The sequence below is a fragment of the Pteropus alecto genome, unplaced genomic scaffold, assembly GCF_000325575.1.
Source record: "Pteropus alecto unplaced genomic scaffold, ASM32557v1 scaffold98, whole genome shotgun sequence".
Taxonomy (NCBI): Eukaryota; Metazoa; Chordata; class Mammalia; order Chiroptera; family Pteropodidae; genus Pteropus; species Pteropus alecto.
Genome location: NW_006443570.1, coordinates 18,623,571 through 18,640,403, shown reverse-complemented (window position 1 = coordinate 18,640,403; position 16,833 = coordinate 18,623,571). Strand labels below are relative to the sequence as shown.

At 34.5% G+C, this 16,833-nt stretch overlaps 3 protein-coding genes across 4 annotated transcripts in view; 1 reads left to right on the top strand and 2 right to left on the bottom strand.

Moving 5' to 3' along the window:
- The window catches only part of NF1 (neurofibromin 1), a 210,654-nt gene that overhangs the window by 141,206 nt on the left and 52,615 nt on the right, over positions 1–16,833 (top strand). The gene's annotated exons all lie outside the window — the stretch shown is intronic.
- On the bottom strand, positions 3,473–5,458 carry OMG (oligodendrocyte myelin glycoprotein). Its single transcript, XM_006924982.3, has one exon. The coding sequence runs from the start codon at positions 5,151–5,153 to the stop codon at positions 3,831–3,833; it is 1,323 nt and encodes a 440-aa protein (XP_006925044.1). The 5' UTR covers positions 5,154–5,458; the 3' UTR covers positions 3,473–3,830.
- Positions 11,997–16,833, bottom strand: part of EVI2B (ecotropic viral integration site 2B) — a 9,778-nt gene continuing 4,941 nt past the window's right edge. Inside the window, exon 2 of the mRNA XM_006924983.3 lies at positions 11,997–13,753. Coding sequence (XP_006925045.1) covers positions 12,358–13,725 — 1,368 coding nt within the window. The 5' untranslated portion in view covers positions 13,726–13,753 and the 3' untranslated portion in view covers positions 11,997–12,357. The remainder of the gene's footprint in view (positions 13,754–16,833) is intronic.

Genomic DNA, 16,833 nt, shown 5'->3' with positions numbered 1-16,833 from the left:
CTTATCTTAGTTTTCCTCACAACAACCCTGTGAGGAAATAGAGTTACAAAGAATTCTTATGTGTACTATGCTCTAATTGTGCTACCATTTCTATATTTGGTTATCTTCCTTTCTATTTTTTTATGCCACTACCATTCTGTCTTGTTTTCCTCCCAAGAAAAAAGTACTTCTACTATTTCTTCCTTTTTCCTGTTCTTACCAGTTTATTTTTCCAGATGAAATTGAGTGTTTTATGCCATGTTCCAAAAATAATCTGATTAGAATGTTTGTTAGAGTTGGCTTAATCCTTGAATTATACTGAAAATATCAATCAAAGTTTATCTCCTGTACTTAGCCTTGGTACCTAAATAAATATTGGGTGAAAGAATAATGACTGGAGAGACCTTTGTTTATCATTTCTATCAAGTCTTGGTTTATACCTCTCATTGTGTTTTAGCTTTTCCACATTGGGTCCTACACATTTCATATGAATGTTATTTCTTGGCATTGTATATTTTGGCTTATTATTTTTGTTATGAATGGTATCTTTTTTCTGTGATTTTCTATTATTTTTTGCCAACATATGAGAAAAACCATAATGTTTCCATATTTATTTTATTTATTTAAAGTTATTCTTCTGAAGGCATTCCCAAGGAAGCCTTTAGATACACAGTTATTTCACCTGTTAATAATAATTATTTTGTTTCTTATTTTCCTATTGTTTCTGGTTTTTTTTGTTCCAAAATTTCCCAGATTTTAAAAAGATTGATGGCAATGAGTATCATTGTTTGATTCTGACTTTAATAGACTTTAACTTTTCGCTTTTAAGCATAATGTTTGCAATATATGGTATCATTCCTTATCTAGTTCTTAAAATGTACTTCAGAAGGAATACTATTAATAAAAGATTATAGGTTGACTTTCGTCTGATAGTTTTGGTGTCAGTTAAAGGAATTTCTTATTGCTTCGGAGAATTTTTATGGAAGATTATTGAATAGCACATATTTGTGATCTTTTAAGTTAGCCATAGAAGACATCTTTCTGCCATGATAAGTGAATGTTTTTCTGACTTTCTTCTGGATCCCTATTTCACTAATATCTGAACCTGAATTCTAGAGGGTGGAAGAGCAGGACTGAAGCAAATACATTCTTTCATTCTCTTACCCTAAGGGTATAGATGGAGCTTGGGTGTTTTCATATATGGGTATTCTCAAAGCACTGGGCCTAGACATACACGTGTAATAAATAGTGATCCTGACAACAGCGGCAGCAGCAATGCCGCATATAGAATGTGGGGGCCAAGACACCGTTGATAAGGCTTCATGCGAATTATTCCATTTAATCCTCTGAATAAAAGCACTAGGAAAAGTCTTTTTAGCCCGTTTTATGGTTGAGGAAAGTGGAACTAGAGCAGGGGTAACTTGTCCAGGCTTGTATAGCTGAGAAGTGGCGGAGGCAAGATTTAGGCATAGAACCTTTGACACCAGCACACACACTCTCCACTATTGCTTTATCCCTTATTGCATTTGCATTATGTTTTTGCTCATATTTGAATCTTCTTGACTGGTGAGAAACAAAAGTTACCTGTAAAATAGAACTCTTAGGGATGTATGTATGTATTTGTATTGTATGAATTTGAGAGATAGATGCTGAAGACTAATACATTTTGAAATGCTTATGGAGCTCAGTAATACAGTAGCTCTTGTCTTAGTGGCAAATAATGAGCCCTCCTCCATTAATAATGCTAAGAATACAATTTCCTTAGAAGGTAGTATTTTCTAATTACTTTAAGACTAGATAATACTTGTTTCTAAGGACTTAGAGGCTATGTAGTTGACATGTACTGAATTTGTAAATTTACTGTTTCTCATCTGCATTTTGCAGATACGTCAGTAAGATTGGCATAATCTGTAGCTACTGCCAATTAATGCCTTAATCCATAATTTCACTTTCTTGTCACTTATCCCCGTAGGATTTCTAAAACATTGAATTTTTGATAACCCTCAGAGTGGAAGACATTACCTCTTAGAAACCCGCTTTCTGTGAAACTCAGTATATGTATTTTGTAAAACAAGATGCAAGTGTGTGGTAGAGTAGAAAATATCTAAGCAGTTAGTCTCTATCATCGATGGTGAAGATTCTAGGTCAGTGATTGGGAGGAAGTGGGAACAGTTTGCCCATTTAGGGGATTATTTCAAATAACCCCTTTTCTTCGTGGTGAAATTCCCTGACATGGTGAGCCAATTAGGTTTGCTGGGGCAGAAAAATGTTCAAGAGCCACTGTACTCATCAGCACAGGAGAGAAATTGCTTTATTGGAGCTTAACAGTAATTTTTCCATAAGCCTGGTGCTTAAAAGAGAAAAAACAAAACAAAACAAAACAAAAAAAAACAGCGCATTAGAAGGTTGTTTATTTCTTTCTGAATAGAAATGTTCCCAAACCTAGAAAGTCTATCTTAATTTTAAAATTTCTTAGGAAGGAACATAAAAATTTTTTCTCTACTCTTTTCCCAACTCTAGGAATGCTTGAAATAGATTATTCCTTATGTCTCACATATTAAACATCTCATTTGTGGCTCACCCATTTCAAATATGCTGTCTTGCATTTTAATCTAGCCTTGTTTCATGGCTTCTTTTTCTGACTCTTGGATGTTATTTATGTTTGTCTCTAATTCAAAGGTGGCTTTCTTTTATGTTTGTAGAAAGTTTTTGATTTTTTTCTAGTTGGAGTCCAAGTGCAGTTTAATTAGGAGTGTCAAGATTTGCCTCATGCCCAGACCTAGTCCTGTTGTCTCTTTTATTAGGTTTCATCACTTGGTTGTAGCACCAAATGAATCTCATCCTTTTTCTCTTCTTTCATTTTCCTCTCTATCCCTCCCTCCCTCATTACTGCCCGTGTATGTTAGACCACTATGATTTTATCCTGAAACTAGTCTTATTTTTAATTTAGGTAAGTCGGATTCTAATTTCTGATGTGTAAAAGACAAGTTTTCCTTTCCTACACATGGAAGGCTTTTAATTTTGTAAATATTTAAATTTTCCATCAATAAATGGTTTGTTTAATATGCACTAAAACTGTTCTTTTGCATAGCTTTACCCCGAAGCTTTTTATTGTGTTTTTAATACTTTTCCTAAATGCAAAAAACAAAACATTAAACTTTCCTTATTAAAATGCAAAGCCTGGTGTCTTCTAGCTTTTTGAAAAGCTTTTGTCCATTATATAATCTGTAAAGTAGCCAAGAGTTCCTCAGAAGCAGGACATCATTTAGATTTAAAACAATTATGGCTTGTGTGTAAAATAATGATGTGGCATAACCATTCACGGGGTGGCAACCACTGTTTTATTTTAGTGGCAAAATCCTTGGATACCTCCAACATTTCATTTACCATAAGGACTTAACCACCAAGGTACCCTAAGCAAAAATGGTTGGGTCATTTCGATTCTACTAAGTAGATTAAGTTGATATGACTAGAAACCCACGTGAGACAGTTATGAGCATAGACCTTTTATTTTTTTCCCAGATGTTTGACAGTGTAAACATACATAAAATACATATTAAAGTTAAGATGCTTTATATTTTGTGCAATAAATTGAAGCCTTAAAAAGAAAACATTTCATTGTTTAAAAAAAAGAAATTAGTTTTACTTAAGACAGTCAAATAGCAGCAAGTACCAAGACATTGTGCACTTCTTTTATTTAAGACAAGTTATTTCATTTACATCGGAGTCAGAAAGGTAAGACTGGCTTTCTTGAATACTTAATATAGCTTGAATCACTGGTTAGATAGGGGCTTATTCCCAACTATACATCAGGGAGGAGTTCTTTCATTAGTTTCAGAAAATGCAGACCCTCAGATGGCCAGCATGACCACAGCATTGAGCATTAAGAGAAACGAAGCATTTGCTTTCCAAGCACTTGCCATAGAAGGTAAGCGAGTCTTTACACTTGTGGTGGTCTCTTCTCTCCGTAAGTTAAGGGTTGTGCTTTGTTGAGGCATTTCAGAGAAATTATTTGGCATACCACTAGTAATACTTAGGGTCATGGGTGTTGGGGATGATTTCGTTGAGCTAGTGAGGCTTGTGTTTGTAACCATTCTATCTTGGAGATGAATAGTTAGAGTTGCAGCTGCCGCTTCACGTGAATTGATTATTTCTGTGGATGTATCTTCTGGATAGGGCACAAAAGTCTTGTCAGTGCTGGTAAAGGTGATGTCTTTGCTTACAGTGGCACCAAACGTTGTATCCTTTGTTCGATATTGTTTGGGTATTTTGGTCACTCTGGATTGAGTTACCATACTCAGAGAATTAATGGTGTCCACTGTCTGCATCCCACTTACAGTGAACAAGCTCGAGGTAAATCCAGAAGGTGTGGGGTACATGTTATGTTCCTTCAAAGATGATATTTGGCTAGAACAGGGAGTCCCTATCACATGGGCTTTTGTTTGCATCATCCACTTCAATAAATAAGTAATGTTTTGTTCGTGGTCACATGACCACCTGTTATTGTAAAGGGTTATCTCTTGCAACTGAAAGAGTTGATCAAAAGCTTGATCTGGAATGAGTGTGAATTTATTATTGTGCAGATAAAGATGTGTGAGATTTGTCAGGTTTATTAATGTTCCTGGAAGGATTTGTGTCAAGGAATTGTTAGAGAGGTCCACAATATGTAGTTTGGAGGGCATGTTGGTTGGAACTGTCCAAAGTTTGTTACTACTCAGATTGAGAACCTCAAGACTTCTTAGTGTATTTTTAATGAGGACAACCTTTTCCAGCATATTCTTAGAAACATCCAGATATTTAAGGTTCCACTGATAAGCAGTATCAGATTTGTCAAGCAGTTTAATGTTGTTGTTAGCAGCAGACATATTCCAGAGAGACCGAGGTAACTGAGCAGGGAGGCTTTCAAGCCTGTTGTTTGAAATGTCCAGGGTCCTCAGATTGGTGTATTGCGTTAACTGGTTATGCAGATCAGTAAACTGGTTATAAGACAGATTTAAATGGATAATATTCTCTTGCAGTCCGGATGGTAATGTAGTCAAGTTTCTGCCTGAACAGTCCACATGCCTGTGCCTTTCTGTGCATATACATTGGAGAGGACAAATGCATAAAATACCAGGTGTGAGAAACAGAAGGATGAACAGGCTGGGAGACATTTTCAATATCTGATATTCCATCAGAGCCTGGAAACAAACAGATACACCCTTCTTTTAATATGCAAATACAATTAGGCATCTGCATGGGTCAGTTAGCATTAGGCAAAATTTTCAATAAACCTCGTTGTTGTTGAGTCCTTTTATAATTGTTCCAGTGATTAAACTAACAAAGCTCCCCTTCATTTATAGTCCAAATGCTTAATCCTTCAACTGGGGCTATGTGGTAGAGAGAGACTCTCTCCCCCTACTCTCTCCTGCATTTTCTCCCTTATTTTCTCCCCCTTTTTTACATAGTCTTTATTTATCTCTCCAGAGCCTTAATATTATAAAATGGCATCTTATAAAATGGAATCTTCAGCTATTTTTATTTTTGATAATATCCTTTTTACTCAGATGGGAAAAAATGGCTGTCGTGTCTTTTTTTTTTTTTAATCTCTGCAGTAATGTGTAATATTCAATGTGTGTGTGTAGGTAAGATTTTATTTAGATATTAAACCAATACTTTGAAATTTATCTTTGTCTTTTTAAGATAAACATATTCTTGCAAAAGATTTTCAAGGCACTTGGAAAATCTAAACCAATACCATACCTTCAAACCTCACATTTTGTAAAGTGATTCTTTTCCAGCATTATTTCAGTGCTGATTCTAAAAGAAAACTGTGTGTATATTTACAAAGTGAATGAATATTGAAAAGAAATTCCTCCACTGACACTGCAGCAAATTTCTGGTGCATGCACTTGCTATTGAATATATACTCAATCCTAACGTTGACTTTTTCTTAAAGAAAAAAAAAATTCCGAAGTCGATCTTTTACTGATTTAAATAACAGCTTACCATAGTGTTGTCTTCAGCATCAGCATCTCATTTTCTCCGGGAAACTTAAGCTTAAAGGTCGCCTTGTTCTGGAGAAGAGGAACTGCTTCTGGCTGTGGGCTGTGCTTGCCTGCTCAGCTGCATTGTGTTGCTGTGAGCTGAAGCTCTGCAACCACCTGATCAGTACCACATAGGAGGACTGCAGAGCTGTCATTGGTGCTGACTCAAATTTATTGCAAGAGGTGCACACGCAACAAAATAGACGAAAATTTTTTCTTTAATTTACAGTATTAAGCATACTCATATATCTCAGAATTGCTATAGAACGAAATGCCTCATGCACATTAGACCTGGCCCTTATTCATTTCCGTATATTTGTCTCAGCTTAGGTTCCACATTTTAATATTTGTCTCATAAAAAATTTGTGATTCTTTTTAATGCCTCTACTCTTCATTGTTTTTTACATGTTGAAAAATGTTGAAAATGAATGTGTCCTTCCTCGTGAATGGTTTTCTAAGATATTAGTTTAATTATTTTTAACTCCTGCCCTTTTATGTTCTTTTCTAAAATAGTACAGTTGTCATGTTACTTTTTAAAGTAACATAATGCAATCTGTTTGATTTTTTATATACTCCCCCAACATAGTGACTGTTAGGCATAATCAGCTTTTCAAATTTATCAACCACTTAAATGTTCATCTTCCTTTTGGGGAAGTACGGAGGTACTTAAATATGATTATTTCTGTCTTTATCTGACATAAAGAATCATTTGACCCAGGCTACACACAAGCGAGGCTACATTTTTAAATGAGCAGCCTGTGCATTTAATTACCAGTTCATGTGGTAAAATAAACATTTTATTTTATGACTTTTGAGTTAAGAATTTTTTTTCTTCATTAAACTTTGTTTGATAAGTGGGTATGAGTGTTGTTTTCTCCAGAGACATCTTTGATACTATATGATTGACCACTTATTTGATTTTATGTTTTAAAAATAATAGCATTAATTTCAGATAATTTCTAAATAATGCTTCACACTTTATCTTCTGAGATAACAACCTATACTTTTAAAATTGCATGAAATAATGTAAAAGGAAAAAGTTTGGTTTAAAATTAATGTATAAAATTAATGTTCCTCGAAAAGTATCTACATTTTAAAAGTCTGCAGTGTTAAAAATTTATTATTGATTAGATACTTTATACCCACTTTACTTTGAGGGTGTTCAGCCTTGGATTCTTAATAAGATTCTATGGATTTCAGAAACCAGTCATCAATCTCAGTGCTTAAAGTAATGTTTTAAAAATACTATATTCAGCAATATTGTTGTGGAAATAGGGAATGATTGTTTTGAAATTTAGATTTCTTCTATTTCAGCTGGAGTATATGCTGTTATATTTAAAGGGATGTGACTGACAGTCAATTTACTGAACACTTAAATTTTAGGAACTCTCATAACATCAGTGTGGAAGTAGTTATCCAGTTCCATTATGCTTACCAGAACTTTTGTTTAAAAAAAAGAACATGTTATTTCATTAATTAATGAATTCAAATGAATTTGGATTTAGGCTGTATCAAGATTAGATTCTGCTACATATAATAGAAAATTCCAATGTAGTAGTAGAGGCAGTGTTTCTCATTTCTAAGTTTGGGGACATACCAAATTCCTTCTTCTTATTCAGAGATTATTATGAAATTCTTGGAAAGGTGGACTATTTTAATATGTTTGAATTGTAACAAACTGTCCTATGCTTTTAGAAATTACCATGAAACATAATTGTACATTACTGTTACTCCAAAAAATAATTTTTATATGCTTGTTCATTACAACATATTTTAAATATTATTCAGACACATTACATTTTAGATAAATCTACCAACTTAGGAATTACAGCTGTTTAGGCAACTATTATATTTTAGACTAAGTAGTAAATTCATTTATTTACATATCCTTTTGTGAAACACACTGTTCTAGAATATATTACCTCAGCGTTGTGAAAGGTATAACAAATTACGTGCCAGGGAACAACTGTTCTATGTTAAACAGAAGTTTGGAAACTCAGTGTCAGTTTGTCTTTGCTTTTTAGTTGATAACATTTATTGTGCTTATTTGAAACTAAAAGTGTTACATTTTCTACTTTTGGTAATATAGTTGGCTATTCAGACTGAATTTCTTGCTGAAAACAGCTAAGAGTACTGAATAAGGTATTTTAAAAGCATGGAAGAACTGACAAGATAGAAATTATCAGGTCAGAATCCAAGTGGACCAGTCCCATCTCCCACCTCCCCACTCGTTTTCTCTCCATGCCACTGGCTTGTTGCCAAAACTCAGTCACTTGTTCTCTAGAATGTCCCTCATCTGGATTTATCTGTTTGCTTCCTTGTGAAGATTTAATTTGTTCCTCTATGCCCCATATTTCTTATAAGTGGTTCCTAATAGCATTAACATAATTGCTTATTTGTATCATCCCACAGTAGTTTGAAAATAATACCAGTCTTGCTACAATTAGATTACAAAGTACTGAATAAAGTTTGATTTCTTTGCAGCTCTATTTGTTCTTGTATTTCACTAAGGATATATAATCAGTTCTGTGTTCTAATGCAACTTGAAGTAGTTGTTTTCTCTATATTTTTGTATCACCAACTTTACATAAAGTTAGGTTCATTTGTTTCAGTAGATTATCAATTTTTAGGGATTGCTTATGTCAAAACTATATAACAAGATATATTCAGAGAAATCTTGCTTCTCTGTCTCTTCTACCGTATTCTCTTCTTCTTCCTGTTGGTGACTATTTTTATTAGCTTTTGGTAGTATCTGAATAATATTTCCTTTTGCAAACATACAAAAATATGTATATATTATATGTTATCTCCCTTACATAAAAGATTTCATACTAGATACACTGTTACACATCTTGTTCTTTTTTTCTTAGTAATATATCTGGAAGATCCCTTTATATCATTATATAAGGATTTTTCTTATTCATTTTATGATGCATAGTACTCCCTTTGGGAATGTACCATGGTTTACTCAAATAGTTCCCAATTGGTGGGCATCTGGGTTGTTTCCAGACTTTTGCTGTTACAAATAATGCCACAATGAGTATCCCTTTCACCTAAGTAATTTTATATTTTGTCCAGTAAATCTTTGAAAAAAGATTTCTAGAAGCAGAAATGCTCTGTAAAAGGGTAAATGCATTTGGAATTTTTCTGGATATTACCATATTTTTCTCTATAGACTGTACCATTTTGCAGTCCCACCAGCAATGTGTCAGAGTGTCTAGTTCTATAGAGCCTCACTTTAGATTTTGTTGTTGAACTTTTAGATTTGTATCAATAAAGGTAATAGTATCTTAGTGTAAATTTAAATGCATCTCTTATTATGAGGAAGGTTGTATATCTTTATATGTGTTTTTAAGTACTATTTAGATTTTTTTCTTCTGTGACTTTTTTATGTTTTGCACATTTTTTTTTTTTTTTTACTATGTTTTGGGTCTTTCCCACCCCCCTCTGTATTTAGGAGGGGTTTTTTTGTTTTTTCTTTTTCTTTTTTTCATTTTAGAGATAGCCATTGACTTAAGTGCACATTTTTTTTTCCAGTTTGTCGTTTTCTTTTGATTTATTATGGTGGGTTTATATTTTGTTCTGTTTTGCTTTTTTGCCATTTAAAAGTTCTTTATAATTGGATTTTTCTTTTCTTTTTATTGCTTCTGTATTTTGAGTTTCAGCTAGGAATGGTTTTCCCATTTCCAGATTATAAAGGAATTCACTCATATTTTCTTCTGTTACTAGTATAATTTTATGTTTTATATTTAGATCGCTGGTCTCTTTAGTGTTTATTCCAATGTAGTATGAAGTACAGATCCAATTTTATTTTTTTCTAATTATATATCCAGTTATCTCAATACTTTTTCCCATCGATTGAGACTTGAGTCTGTATTAGATTTTCCATCTGTTCTATCGATCTGTTTTTCTAATCAGGTACTAATATGACAGTATTTCATTATAGGTGCCCAAATATTTTGCTGCTTTACTTTTTGGTCAGAACTAGGTAACAGCAACAATCACAGGTCACCCTCATCTAATTCATTGTGCTCCTACCACCAGCACCAAATGGAATACATGTGTGAATATATGTGTATTGAATGAAGGTAGGTGCTCTTTGGTCTTATATTAGTGAAAAGAGTGCTTAATTAAGAGTCAGGGAACAAACTCAGCTTTATATTACCTCTAAGCAAGTCACTTACTCTCTCTGGGCCTGTATTCTCAGCAGTTAACAGATAAAAGGAATTGAACTAGATGGTCATCTGGTTAATGCTGATCTGTTAAGAGCTCCACTGATATGTGGTATGTAGTTTTCCTGTGCCTTGTCCTTTCCCATATCCGTGAAATAAACTTTCTCTTCTCAATCCTGGTTCTTCAGTCTTTTCTGTAGGTTTTTCTTTGTTGCAACATTTTTTCCCTCCCGTGTTTCTTTTATTAGCTTCCATCTCTTTCTTCTGATTAACCAAGAATTGCTACTGTTTGGCTGCTCAACTTCCACTGACCTCAGTAGGGAAAAATTGCATGCAGTAAATGGGAATTATTTTTCCTTTGGCAGAGAAGTTCTTTAAAAAAAAAAAAAAAAGAAAGAAAGAAAGAAACCAGCTGCTGACAGTAGTCTGTTCTTTTGTTTTACAAAGAACAAAAGGAGAAAAGGCTGCCTGTAGTGTATGACGAAATCAGACAAGATTATAACCAGGTTATCAGTTCTTGATTTAGTTAAGAGACTTGGTACTTTCTTAAATCCCCCAATTACATCTTTTAAGAGGTCAGGAAAGAAGGTGATGAAAAAGAAGACCAAAGGTGTGGAAAGAGCCTGTTACGTAACGATTTTATATATGCTATGAGAAAGGTTATGGTGATTTAAGGCACATTAAAGTCTTGACCAAATATAAAATGTCTTATTTATACTAACTAGAATACTTAAAATTCAAAAGAATAGTAAATTCTTAAACTCCTGATTGCTGCCAGGTGAAAGTTCAAAGTTTGAAAAACACTCGAAAGAAACTAATGTGGAAGACAGAAGAGAACAATGTAATATGACAATAAACATCATGCTTATTCAGGAAGAATAAGTGACTCAAGGAAATATTTCTGAAGATAATAAGTTTTAATGGTCAGGAAGGGATGGCTTAAAAGATTTAAAGAGAAACATTGTATGTAAAATTTCAGTGTCCAAATGCCTGCTGGATTTTATTAAAGATGAAACTTTGTTTCTTAAACACCATGCTACAAATAAATACCATATTTTGTTCTGAAAAATCCCAGAACTGTGAGATTCTCCAGCATTACGCCACCACACTTCATTCTCTGTGAGTTATGGTAGGGGTAGGAGGAAAAATATGTGCTTGTTGGGCAAAGAAGTACTTCTGCAGGCACAGACTGACATCTCCATAAGCGCAGGTGGCTGAACACGCTCCACCTTGACTTTGACAAAGACTGGACCCATCTCTACTCTGATAACTCAGATTTATCACTTGTCAGGTAATGGATAAAGGATGAAATTCTGCATAAGGAATGTAGTTTAAGTTTAAATGTACAATGTCAGTCAGAAAGTGTGAGTTTAGTGAAGATTGAGAGCCTTCTGTATTTTGATACATTCTGTTTTTCCTGGAAAAATCATCCAAATTGGGAATTAAGCCATACATGTATTTTTTTCACTTTGTAAGATCTCGTTTTGTTTGGATTCTTAAGGAATATAAAGAAGAAACTTTTTAAAGAAGCTAGTTCCAAAATTTGTGCTCCCACAACAAGACAGGAAAATGTCTGCATTATACAGTACATGCTCATATTTTTTCAGGGTAAATGTCCCCAACCTAACCCCCCATTTTGATATTTTAATATGTTTGTTTTACTGTTTCCAGTGAGAGCTAATAGGATATTTCTCTGTTCTCAAAAATTTATTTCATCCTTGTGAACTTAGAATATTTATTTAATACTCGAGGTATTAATTTAAAACTTGTTTAAAACTTGATATATTTAATTTCTCAATTCCTCTACCTTAAACTTTGAAGTGAAAAAATAAAATTTTATTCAAAGTAACTTAATACACAGCATATCTACTGGATGACATTAAGTATACATCAATTGTTTCCGAAATGGTTATTGATATATACTATCCACATATTTAAATGTGTTATACATTAAAGTTAGGCACTATAGACAGTAAATAGATCACTATTATATATAAATTTTAAAAATAATAATAATTTCCACCTATGCACATGGGCTTTGATCATATTGCAGGTAGTTCCTGAATAAAAATCAAAATGGACTACCAGTTGCTATTTAATATATTTTATCACATAAAGAAAAACAAAAGATGAGTCCTTTAAGAAGGATAGAAAATCAGCTAAAAAGCAAGTTGTAATATTTATAACAGTTCTTCAGGTGGAGGTGGCAGGAATTCGTTGAGATCTTGATTAGAGTTTGGAAGAATAGAGAACTCCTGACATTGGATCTCACTGTTGGAATTTTCTGAATTTTCCATAAAATCTCCTGGTGGCAGGGGCAAGTTAAGTGAGTCAGTGGGAGGCGGAAATGACTCTTTGAACTGAGAGTTATAATCTTCACAGACTTGATTGAGACAGTCCAGAACTGGTGGGAGATTGGTGGACTCATTTGGAGGAGGAGATACAGTTGTCACTGTGGGCTTGTCGGATTGGTTACTCTCCTGTCCTTCCAAATCAAGGAGGGGTGGGGGCGGTGGAGGCAGATCTGCATCATCTGAAGAAGAAACAGCAGTGCCAATTGTTGATCCACCAACACTATCCTCCGATGTACCGTTTACTTGATCTTTTATTTTCTCTGTTTTGGGGTTGTTGGACTCTACAATGTTTTCACTTGATTCAAACAACTTAATTTCTAAGTCATCTGCTAAAAGTGCGCTTTTGTTTGGTTTCCAGGCCATAAGTGAGATAATCGATGTACGTTTTGTGGGTACTTCATTTTCTCTAATGTTATCCAAACATATGTCAGGAGTTTCACCATCAGCGAATGGAGACCTGCCTGCCCAATTCTGATCATTTGAAGCTGATTTTCTCAAGCATTTGCCTAGTACAATCATGGTTATTGCTGCCAACATACAAGTCAGAATTACACCAATTAATATGGTAGCTAATAAATTAGAATTGGTTTTATGCAGGGTGTTTTTTTCACTGGTAGCTTCCAGGTTGAATCCTGGTGTAATCCTAGGTGACCTTTTGATAGCTGGTGTTAGTTGTGTGGGTAGATTTTGAACAGTTGGTGTTACTGGTTTTCTAGGAGAGGTATGAACAGATGATGGTTGTTGAGTGGAAGTATAGGCAGATGGTGGCAATTGTCTGGAGGAAGTATGGGCAGATGTTGGTGGTAGTCTGCCAGAGGTGAACATGGGTGGTGCTGTCCATTGGGAGGAGGTGTCAGCCGTTGGTGTTGGTTGTCTGCTGGTGTTATAGGCAAGTGGTTGTCCGGCAGAAGTGTGTGCTGCTGGTTTTCCAGAAGAGGCATTGACAACTGGTGTTGGGTGTCCAACAGCAACTTTGGCAGTTGGTATTGGTTGTCCAGAAGGAACGTTGAATTGTGTTGCTTGACCCAAAGGATTCCCCGTCGTGTTTTGAGAATTAGCTGAGACATATGGCATTGATGATCCAAATAAAGTAGATTGTGGTTGTTGCTCTGTTATAATTGCTTCTGTCTCTGAGAAAAATATATTGTTCAGGTGTCCACAAAACAAAATTAAGATGAAATATTTGGGACCCATTTCAGAATGTTTTCCTCTTTACCAGTGGCTTCATAATGAAAGAAAGGAAGACAATTAGATCTCATTTGATGTCTGGCATAAAGTAGGTAGGTACTTGATAAGTATTTATTAGTTCTAATTTAAACTTGATAAACTGTAGGCTAGTATAAATAATTTTTGAATATACTCTAACTTATCATATAACATTTGGACCTCATAGGCAGTGATTTCTCTTAATTCTTTCATAAGATCTGTACTTGGCCCTGCTGCTTCTCTAGCTTCATTACATTATAGTCCTACATTTCACTCATACTTCTCAAATACATAGATAGGCTCTGTATGCTGGTTCCATGTGCTCTCTCTCTACTTTTCCTCCCTTTACGACTTGAAGTATACTTCACTCTCTTTTTTTCTCTCTCTTGACCATATTTGACACTACTGACTCTTCTGTCACTACTACTCAAGGAGCTCTTGTAATAGTCTTCATGTTAATCTCACAAGTTTCTGTTAATCTCTTGCCTCCTAAATGTGGGTAGTTGATATTCAGTCCTCATCTTATCTACTTCGTTTTATCCTGAATCTGTAAGATTTCAACTCTCATCTTTATGCTGTAATTCCCAAACTTGTACATCCAGCCCAGATGTACAAGTTTTAATGCTAGTCCTATTCATATGACTTCTTGGTGAACATTTCCATATTGTATACCCACTGTCAGCAAATTCAACATATTTAAATCAATTCATCTTCATCTCAAAACTGACTCCTCTCCCTACTTCTCTATTTTTAATGGTACTACCTTTGTACATTTCTTCTGTACAGTCTATTATATTAGTAATCTTTGTAGCAGCAGCATTGTTTAGCACTATATCTTTATGTTAGGATCTCATATTTTTAAAGGATTTGGGAGTCCTATCCAGTTGGTCAAGTAGTCCTGCTGCTACTTTCACTCATTTGTTAATAAACCTCATCTTTGTGGCAGGACCTGTTCTAAGTTTAGAAGATACCAAACAAATAAAATATTCTAGTGGTAGAAACAAACAAGTAATGAATAATTATAATAATTTGATGAGTTTTCTTCTAAAGGTATGCAGGAGATACACAGAGGAACTAATCTAGCCTAGGTGGGCTTAAGGGAAGGTTTCTCAGAGAAGTAAAACTTGAACAGAATCTTGAAAGGTCTGTAAGAATTAATTAAGCAAATAAAATATTCCAACCATGGGGAACAACGTATAGTCATGGGAAAAGAAGGCACGTATAAGTTTGGCAGGTAGGACTTTTTGTGGTATGTAATAGATGCTAAAACTTGAAGAGTTAAGTTCCAGTTCTATTTCTGCCACCTAACTTCCCATCTACCCCTGAGAACTAGTCATTTAATCTCTCCTGTTCTCAATTGCCTTAATTCTAAAGTGAGAAGTTATACTAGCCAGTGTTCAGCTTTGCATGTAATATACTTGTTTTGCATATCATTAAACAGTGGTAACTAGTTATTTCTTAACGTTAGGGAAAGGAAAATCTCAGGGTGTTAGATCCTAGTTGACACGATTAGAAACTAAAGATTTTCTATGATTCGTAGGCCAATCTGAGAGAGACTTGATGTTCTGTGCAAGGTATAATAAAAAGAGACGAGGAGCTCCCTCAGCTTTTGCAAATAAATTTTCAGCATATTTGAGTAGTTTTCATTGCTTACTCCTCTACCACTTGATACACAGTGATGATAAATTATTTTAGTAGGAAAAAAGACGTGAATCTTTTCCCCTGTACAGTCTTTTAATTTTCTCTAATACTTCAAGCCTAAATTTAAAAATATTTCTCCTTTAAACACTCTTGCACATAACCGATGCATTAATCTTCTTAAAAGCACATGTGATTGGGTTACTTCTCCCTTGCTTGAGGGTTCCTCATTGCTGTGAAGATAAAAATACTGAACTGTTTTCTTCTTTCTCACTTGAGTTTACCAGTACTGACTCATCTCTTGACAGAAACTTCTCAGTCAAATGTACCTCTTCCCGTCTTATGTACTTCTTAAACACACAATTTCTTTCATAGACCAACACTGTTAATTACACTGTTTTCACCCACCTAGAGTGTGTTCTTTTTTCCAAACTCAGCCTCTTCCCCCTTCTGACTGCCTGTCTGAACCTATCCTCATCTGTGAGACCTCAACTTAAATTTCCCTTTCTTAAAGCCAAGTTCTCTGTGACTGACTACAGCCCACAGAAATCAGCCATTCCCTGAATTCCCCTAGTTCTTGTTGTCTTTATGGTTCCTCAAATAATTCTTCATGTATATACCTCACACTTTATTCTCTTAAATAATTGTTTTTATTACTCAACTTTTCACATTTTCTTTTTATTCTCACTTGCTCAAACAAGATGATAAAGAACCTTGAAGAAGGCAGAAAGAAACAAAAATACTTATCTGAAACATACTATGTGCTGTACTGTCCCAAGTGTTTTCCATACTTTATTTCATTTAACCTTTAAAGGACTCTATGAGAAGAATAGAAGAATCCTTGCTTTATAGATAAAGAGACAGATTCAAATGTGTTGCAGTTTGTCCTGTGTTATATCACTATTAGTGACAGACTGGGACTTCGTATCCAGGATCATCTGGTTTCAAAGCATATGCTCTTTCTACTACTCTAAACTGCCCCTTCTTTTTACATTTCGATTCTTTTACAGCAGAGTACCATATATGAAAGAAAGGAGCCTAGTAACATTTAACCTTCTTGGTTCCTTTCCATTTCACTTTTCACTGTTTATTAATACTTTTACCAGAATGTGAGCAGAGAAGACAAGATCTGAGTTATTAAATTCTGCATTTTATCCATTTTGCAAAAGGTTTAATAGAGAAAAAATTGGAAACTGTTGGCATAAATATGGGGATTTGAATCATCTCTAGATAATTATCATCCATACAGTTCCTACCTGTTGTTCTTACAGATTCCTACCCTGCCTCCCAAGGAAAGGCCTCATCAGCAAGTGGTGTTCTTTAGAGTTTCACCTTAGTTTTTTAAAAATGCCATCTAAAGCAACAGAAAATATAGGCCATGAATTATCTTCAGCCAACAATATTGCTTCTTTTGTGACTTTGCTTAAAATTTTTTTAAAAAACAACATGGTTCCTCTT

Coding starts and splice junctions, on each gene's coding strand:
- OMG (XM_006924982.3), bottom strand. CDS start 5,153: ATGGAATATCAGATATTGAAAATGTCTCCCAGCCTGTTCATCCTTCTG.